We start from the raw sequence: 8,391 nt of genomic DNA on the forward strand, positions 1-8,391 counted from the left end.
CTCTTCCCGTATGCCCCTGCAGTAGGTAACTATGTGATATGCGTCTCACTGCCAGCCACGGCACATTTCCCATCCAGTCACAATCATTGAATTATCATCGTTTATCGCTTTCCGAGGCTAAGGCAGTATATTCTGGAAGATCGAATGGTTTCAAATCACTACGCCCCCACGGTAACAAAACAGACACGGCTCATAAGATGAATATTACAAACCATATCTTTAATATCTAGATGGCAACAAATAGTTAGCGCATTGGCTTGTTTTTTACGGATAGCCACTACCAAGATCATATGTTCATGAAGATCTTGGCTATGTTGGGTGTGACTTGAAGGGTTCAGGGGCATGAATGAACTGTTCAAGCTTCAATCAAAGTAACATTTCTCCCACAACAACTACATAGACATCCAATAGACTTAGCATTGAAGCTGAAGCTGATATGTCGCTTTCAGATTTCACCGCCAAAACTAAAAATGTATACGCAGCAGTCGATGACTATAATTTATATCTGTTTCAGTGAAATTACCACTAGAGCACATGGTCTGTCAAAAGAATATTCCATTGCAGCCATCAGAACAAAAAAAAAAAAAAAAGTTCGCCAAGCAAGGTCATGAAGAAAATGCGAAACACCTGATATAACGCCTGCATTCAAGAGAGAAATCACCGTCAAGTTAAACCAGCCCTCTCATCCCCTAGGCCCCTCGGTTTCTGAACATCGGCCTTGTAGAGGAGAAAGTTGTCAACGGTGGGGATTATGTTGAAAGCTTAACAGTCGCCAAAAGTGTTCTCGCCGGAGTATCTAAAATAGGGCCCGAGTCAGTATATGAAACCGCGTGAGAGAAACAGTCAGATAGCCAAACATACGTGATATACAAGAACCCATCCTCATCTTTGTGCTCTTCGTAGATACTGCTCATGAGCGCGGCTGTCGGTGGCAGGACCTCATCGACGAAGATGAAAATGGCCTTCTCGGGAGACAACTTGATACGCTTGCGAATGACGTAGACGAACTGGCCAACGGTGAGATCTGCAGGTACAAGGTACTTCTTCTTGTCGATGGTAGCAATATCTGACTTTTCGACCTTTTCGCAAATCACCTGTGAATAGGAACTAAGTCAACGATTCGAACAAGCGGTGAAGGAGAGCGTCTATCTGCCTTGCCGCTGCAAGGACAGAGACAGGGGAGAAGAAGCATTTTCACAACAAGACTCAAGAGTAAGAAAGCGTGCATACCGGAATGCGATCGGCGTATTTCTGGCGGATACGCTCGGCCTCTGCCTTGCGTTTCTCAAAAGGGTGCTCGTCCTTGAACTTGGACCGCATAGTGATAGATAAGGCGGTAAGTCGGGGGAGTTGAGGATGGAATCAAGAAGGTGGAGGAAAGGATGGATATAAGACTGACGACAGGGGGAACTATATGAGAACAGGAGGATGATGTGGGGTAGAAATCGAGATAGAAAGTCGAGACGATGAACAGTGATGAAGATGACAGAAGGGAGAAGGCGACAGCCCCGCGTAATGCAGTATAGAGAGAGGATCACGGGGATGGGAGGGCGGTGAAGGCCCCACTGGGCTGAGTCATGTGCTGACAGAGGGAATCTTGCAATATTGAACAATGTAGCGGTGCCTGGTCAGGCAGCAGGGCAGTTGAAGCCTATCAGAGAGCTGTATTTCCGGAAAATACATCATTTGTTGTCTTCACGTGGATTCCAGAGAGGCATCATCACCATCGTCGTCATGGCTGGATGATGGGGACCGCTGGCAGAATGACGATATCGATAACCGTCTGGACTACGGAGTGCCATGGGCCGTGGCTATTGGAGTTATATGTGGCATTAATCGTAGAGCTGGCTTCTATTTCCTCATTCTTATTTATTATCTGATGTTTCTTTGATGTTGAATGAATGATCTCATATCACGTGATCGATAACCTTGATGATGACCAAGGATTCTAATCCATGATAGGAGAATCATGAATAGTAGATGACTCTATTCATACTTACTTACCAGAGGTATTATTGGCAGAGCAGCAGCTCTCAATATGTATGACGATGGCTGTTCCGAGTGTCTTTGAAGTGATACAGTCATCCCAGCTGTACTTCTGACCTGTAGCTCGGTTGATCTCATGACTCAATCTCGACATTATTGACTCATTCTTATCCCTTGGTCTATACAACAATATGTAATCGTTATGGGCCTCGGTCACACAGCAACACAAATGAATCAAACAGTGCAAACACCACAAACACCGTTCGTGGATAATCCTCCGATGGGCAGAGCTGTCTTAATACAGTAGCACTGCGACTACGACAAGACAGCTACTAAATCAAGCCAATCAGTTGGACAGGGTTATCATTTATTTTTCTCTCCCTTCATCGAATAAAGGTCGGGTTTTTGATCAAGTTGGACTACCACTCATTGGGATAGGACGTGGCACTAGGCCCTCCCTCATCTGGCACCACCTTTACCAGATCAGCCAATTTCACCCTCTCCCTTCTCAATTCCGTCTCGTATGATGGCTTTTGCCCGGCCATATATACCTCTGCGGAGGTCATTATGTCAGTTGTCATCTCGGACCTGCCGCACTCCTGCTCGTGACCTTCGAGGATCGTTTCGCAGATATTCGTCGGAACAAAAGCCCCCGGATTCTAAGCAATTTACCGTGTGGAGGCCGTATTTGCGGTTGGCAATTGGAGTGCCATTTATCGGCGCTATAGTATACTCCATGGTAAGGCATGCTGTCTGAACCCTCACGTCGGCAAGCTGCCTTCTAACCAGGCTTTGCAGATGACCGGCGAGGTAACCGAATTCGACTCTCCGTCTATCGTGGAACTCGACGAGACCTTGAAGAAACAAGCTGCGATTGGCGAAACGTCGCCGATGCGCCTGCGCATGGAGAAATTGATCAAGGACCACCAGCAGAAGATCATCGAGGAGCTCAGCAGGATAGACGGCAAGGAATTCAAAACCGATACCTGGTCGCGCCCCAACGGAGGTGGTGGTATCTCCTGTGTTCTCCAGGATGGCAATGTCTTCGAGAAAGCCGGTGTCAACGTCTCGATCGTGTACGGTGAACTACCTCGACCAGCCATCGAGAAGATGCGGGCCGATCACAAATCATTCGTGGGCGCAGACGTGGATTCTCTGAGTTTCTTCGCCGCCGGTCTTTCTCTGGTCCTGCATCCCCACAATCCCATGGCCCCCACCGTCCATCTCAACTACCGATACTTTGAGACTTCCGATCCCAAAGACCCTATCAATGGTGACAAGAACTGGTGGTTCGGAGGTGGTACGGATCTGACCCCGTCCTACCTGTTTCCCGAGGACGTCAAACATTTCCACCAGACTATCAAGAACGCCTGTGACAGACATGACGCAACGTACTATCCCCGGTTCAAGGCATGGTGCGATAAGTACTTTTACATTCCTCACCGTGGCGAGTCCCGGGGTGTCGGCGGTATTTTCTTCGACGATCTCGATGCCAGCTCTTTGGAATCTTCTTCGGCCTCCTCCCAAAATCCCCAAGAGACCCATTTCGCCTTTGTCTCCGACGGTCTCGCCTCCTTCCTCCCTTCATATATCCCAATCATTGAACGACGAAAGGATATGCCCTTCACCCCCGCTCAGAAGGAGTGGCAACAGCTCCGGCGAGGTCGCTACGTAGAATTCAACCTCGTCTATGATCGCGGTACGAGCTTCGGCCTTCGTACTCCCAATGCCCGCATTGAGAGTATTCTGATGAGTCTGCCCCGTACAGCCAGCTGGGCCTACATGGATCCGGTATCTGGAACCCGGACCGAGAAAATGCCCACTGGTGAGGAAGAGCAGCTGGGAGAAGACAAAGCCAGTGAAAAAGAGCTGATAGATGTTTTGAAGCATCCAAGGCAATGGGTTTAAGGTGATGGTAAAATCTACCAATCAGCTTCTAAACTGCCATTTGTCTTTTCTTGGGATCATTGGGCGACTGATAAAATGTGTTGGGGTATTTGTATAATTTTTTTTCTCCTTCTTTTTGTTTAATCGTCAATGTATACTACCGAATGTTCTGTATAGATGAACAACTACAGGATATGAAGTCCAGAGTCTAGCTGGATTAAAAAGGGACGTCAGTAAGGTCAATTTTTGATGATCGAAGTAAAGGACAGAGCCTCACAAGGCATAAGAAATGTCCTTATCCCCACAAGATATCTACCAAGCGAAGGCGCTGCAGGCAGTGAATGACAGTCAGTAACCTAATGAAGGCACGCTATTTGATTAATATTACCCTTATACCCACGACTAGAGATCATTTGATGGTGTGCTGTTGAATCTGTGCATGAGCTGTTGCCACTGCTAGTCAGTGCTTTCAGGCTTGCAGAGTTGCAGAGTTGTATATTCCGATATGATATAATTCAGTCTGTATGTATTTATCTAGTACATGACTATAAATTGACTCTAACTTGTCTGATCTATGGCACATAACCTGAACATAGAGACAGCACATTCTCAACGTTGTTAATTGAGCCGCACTACATACTATTGATCGATAAGATGGGTAGGGAGTCGAGATGGCAATGATGCGTGGGTACTACATACTGTCATAAAGTCCATACATACTCTTTCTATTGACCCATCATGTTTAATTACTTGACTATTTAATAAACGTAGAAGTTACCAGCGATAGCATATAGGAAACCTAATTATTGCGTGGCGTGGGCCTGAGAACAGTATCCGTGTTATCAAATAAACAATCATGCAACTTTTGAATCTGCAAATGACCTCCAGTGGGGAAAAGAATAATAAAAAAGATATGAGTGATAGTAAAAAGGAGGAAAAGAAAGGACGGATATGTATTCCGGATAAAAAGGGCAATACAACTCTTATAGTACTAGGGTGATATCAGACAAAATCCAATGAAATACATCAACGCAAATCACCATTCAGATACGCTAAGTCATGCAAAATTCTAGACATGGACGTGTCTAGTAAAAGAAAATATCAAACAGGGAAAGAGAATGATAAGAGATGTGGTATCGTAATTCCAAGGCGAATAGAACTTAATAAGCAAGCCCGTAGCCAGGAGTCGTTGGATGGCGTCCATCAGGGGAGCCATGGCTATCCCGACTATGGCTGCTTTCTCGGCTCAAACTTCGGCCATGCCGATTGTCGACGTGGTCTTCAGTTTCCACCAAGCGTTCAGTACTGCCCGTAGGACTTGATCGTGACTTGGGGTAAACTTGGTCCCGATATGGTTCATAAGGACCGGTGAAGTTGAAGTTGCTCATCTCGGTGAACTCTTTACGTTGAGGATGCTCTATAAGAAGTGACTCCCGAGCGTCCAAGGGAGTAAGGTCGTCCATGTCACGGTTCATTTTTTCTAGGAAATAAAGAGTTAGCAAGCTTGGGGGATATCGGGCATGGAGTTTTTCCAACTTACCGGCTTCCCTTCTGCGCCTAGCATGAGGATTCTCGCGAACACAGAGAATGATGGCGTTGACAGCAATGAGAATGGCGAGGATACCCGTCAATCCCGATTGAATAGCGATGAGCACAATTCCGGTGACAGTTTTGGTGGTCTGCGAAAGACCAAGCTCCTCGACGAAGATCAGGACACAGGCAACCGACAATACACGAACCACCTGAATGGTGATATTAATCCATTGGCTCGATTTGGCAACGTATGGACGATGCCACAACAAAAGAATCAACATGAGAGACTCGACAATAAGCTGACCGGCGGATTGAGCAAGCCCATGACCATTGCCGGCAGCCAGAATACAGCCTTTGACGAACATGTACGCAATTGCGGGAACAAAGATCCACCAATAGTCCTTTTTGTAGTTGTCATAGAAGAGACTGTATTTGCGCCAGGTTTCCTTGTTCTCAAATAGACTGGATGCGTCACCTTCAGACATCTTGTACTTGCGTGCCAAGTGTGAGATCCGGTAGACGAAAAAGAGCAAGAGCAGGGTGAACACTGTGAGAGTGATGGCGGCAAGGACTTTAGCTGCCCAGGAATCGCCACTGCTTAACTGATAAACGCAATACAAGACCCAGATACTGTAAAGAATGAGAATCAAGTTGGTGATAGTTCGGGCCAGAAGACCCCAGTAGTCTTTGCGGAAATTGGTGAGCTTATCCGGAAAGGTGCCATACATTGCCCACACTTCGAGAATCACCTTGAAGAGTAGAATGCCAACGGTGATGGCAGCCACCACGATGGCGAAGACCAGTAGGACCGTCATGAAGATGTTTGCTTGAGGGACACTAAGCTGCTCCGCATATGCTTCGATTCCGGAGACGAAATGGTGGAAATCGTTACCGCTGCTATCGCTGCTGCTATTGCTCGAAGACGTGTCGTCGGACGAGCCTGAAACATCGCGTACGGCAAGATCCGAGACGCCAACAATCAAATTTAATCCGCGTTTGACTTTAGAGCTCGTTGTAGACGTTGATGATCCGTTCGAATAGACTAGAGTCGCATTTCGAAGGAACTCGTAGCTGTTCTGTGTAAGATTGCCGCCAGTAGTCGATCTGAAGTTGTCGATTGACTGTTGCATATCGCCCCACGGGATGAGACCAGTGCTGAAACCGAAGTTCTTTGCGAAACTGCGATATACCGTCGGATAGCTGACACTGAGCATGCCATTGGTGGCCATGGTATGAAACCACCCCATGACATCACCAAAGCCTGGACTAGTTGAAGCAAGACTAGCATGGCTGGCAGCACCCACGGCGGAAGCTCCACTCATAGCAAGGGCAGCACCTGCCACACCCGCAGCAGCATATGAAACACCCTTAACGTGCATTGATCTACCATTGGACAATTGGGATTGAACACAGGAGACCTCGTCACCTCCCGACTTGGACATCAGTTCTAATTTGGCCTGTCCGTCCAAATCTGGAACGCTGAAGGCGATGGATGGAATCTGACTGGCGAAGGATTCTGGGACTTGCTGTGACCCGGTAGCCGCAAAATGCCCAGCTGGGACAGGGCATAATTGATCGATATGGTACTCGGAAGTGCAGGGGTCGAAGGCCTTCTTGTAGATTTGATTACCGTATGCGTATACGGTCAAAGCTGCCGTGACGTTCTGTTCCTTGGCGTTGGTTCCGGCGAGGTCGAAAACCACTTCCCTTGTCGATTTGGTATAGGTGACTTGAAGGGTGTTGACTTTGATATCGGCATCGGCCAAGCAGGTGGAAAGGCCGTTGGTACTGAGGGTATCGCCAGCGAGAGTCTGGGCGGGGAGAAGAAGAGCGAGCCACGCGACTCGAGAAAAAGGAATGTTCCACATTTTGGCGATGATTCACGATTCAATTCACGATCAACGATTGATTGGAGGTATAAAAAGACAGTGGTCTATGGGCGTATTCGATGCGATAGGGTTAAAAAGGGCGTATCGTGGGCGAAAATTCGACCGATTAAAGGATGTATTCAGCCAATTAAGTGCGCAGCACCTGGGGCTGGTCGAAAAAAAATCAGAAAAAGCACAGGATCAACCTGGCTAGAATAGAATAATTGAAAGCGAAAGAGGGTAATGGGGGAAAAAAAGAGAGAAGATGTTGATCAAATATTGACAGATGACGAAGCCAACAAAGGAGATAGGACAACAAGACTGAACAGCTACCACTTCCTCTCACACAACTCCGGTATTTTTCTTCTCTGTTTTCTTCAATGATGAAAGAAAGAAGAAAGAAAAAGGGAGGGAGTGGAGGAAAAATGACGACCAGACTGAAGGGTGGGAACTGGGGAAGCGATCGTATGGAGGGCGGCTAATGGAGGGATGGAGAGGGGGAAAGGAATGGAAGGGCCCTGAATGAGTGGCGGAACTGTTAATAGGAACAGACCAAAAAAAAAAAAAAAAAAAAGAACAAAGTCAGAATATGATCAACAGCGACGCAAAAAACAGGACGACTGAAGAGCAGCCATCATATTATTGCGAGGGGTTGGAAAAGAGAGAAAGATGAAGCTGGAGTGACAGCGCGAGAGACGGGCAGGTTGGGTCGTCGCAGCCAAGGAGGTCGAGACCCGCAGCCCCTGAATGTCTCGGATCGACAAGATGAAGATGAGAATGATCCAAATCGAATTGAAGAATGGATAGACAGATGTTATTATAAAGAAGGTTATTATAACGGAATAAAGATTGTGGGTTTAAAGAATATGTTATTACCAGCTGATCAAGTCTTGTAGATGTAGTAGAGCAGAGGGGGAAAAAAAAAAAAAAAAGAGATAAAACACGTCGAATATTCCATGCAAGGTACTAACTAGACGATGATCCTGATGCTTAGCATCCTTACGCCACAGATGATGATGATGAGTCCGCACTTGCAAATAACATCAGTCTGAGTCATCATACTATTATCATCGCTATTCTTGACGTTTTTTTTTTTTTTTTTTTTTTTTTTTTTTTT

General features: G+C 46.6%; 3 protein-coding genes across 3 annotated transcripts; 1 reads left to right on the forward strand and 2 right to left on the reverse strand.

Annotated features, from left to right (window-relative positions):
• Window positions 1–575: 575 nt before the first annotated feature.
• ASPWEDRAFT_40953 (autophagy-related protein 8) lies at window positions 576–1,374 on the reverse strand. Its single transcript, XM_040835431.1, has 3 exons — window positions 1,231–1,374; window positions 862–1,094; window positions 576–796 (listed from the first exon to the last, which is right to left on the reverse strand). The coding sequence occupies exons 1-3, from the start codon at window positions 1,318–1,320 to the stop codon at window positions 763–765; spliced, it is 357 nt and encodes a 118-aa protein (XP_040689394.1). The 5' UTR covers window positions 1,321–1,374; the 3' UTR covers window positions 576–762.
• Window positions 1,375–2,512: 1,138 nt separating this feature from the next.
• On the forward strand, window positions 2,513–3,894 carry hem13 (coproporphyrinogen oxidase; the record flags this gene model as incomplete). The annotated part of the gene is made up of 2 exons (XM_040828309.1): window positions 2,513–2,725; window positions 2,785–3,894. The coding sequence occupies 2 exons, from the start codon at window positions 2,513–2,515 to the stop codon at window positions 3,892–3,894; spliced, it is 1,323 nt and encodes a 440-aa protein (XP_040689395.1).
• Window positions 3,895–5,033: 1,139 nt separating this feature from the next.
• Window positions 5,034–7,274, reverse strand: ASPWEDRAFT_110234 (transient receptor potential ion channel family protein; the record flags this gene model as incomplete). The annotated part of the gene is made up of 2 exons (XM_040828155.1): window positions 5,034–5,353; window positions 5,414–7,274. The coding sequence occupies 2 exons, from the start codon at window positions 7,272–7,274 to the stop codon at window positions 5,034–5,036; spliced, it is 2,181 nt and encodes a 726-aa protein (XP_040689396.1).
• Window positions 7,275–8,391: the final 1,117 nt, after the last annotated feature.

This window comes from Aspergillus wentii (assembly GCF_001890725.1).
Source record: "Aspergillus wentii DTO 134E9 unplaced genomic scaffold ASPWEscaffold_4, whole genome shotgun sequence".
Lineage (NCBI taxonomy): Eukaryota > Fungi > Ascomycota > Eurotiomycetes > Eurotiales > Aspergillaceae > Aspergillus > Aspergillus wentii.

Bases quoted from the DNA above. Each gene is read 5' to 3' on its own strand.
- ASPWEDRAFT_40953 (XM_040835431.1), bottom strand. From the start codon at position 1,320: ATGCGGTCCAAGTTCAAGGACGAGCACCCTTTTGAGAAACGCAAGGCA. The intron at 1,095-1,230 runs GTATGCACGCTT...TCCTATTCACAG, and splicing joins AATACGCCGATCGCATTCCG to GTGATTTGCGAAAAGGTCGA. The intron at 797-861 runs GTATGTTTGGCT...GCCCTATTTTAG, and splicing joins GATGGGTTCTTGTATATCAC to ATACTCCGGCGAGAACACTT.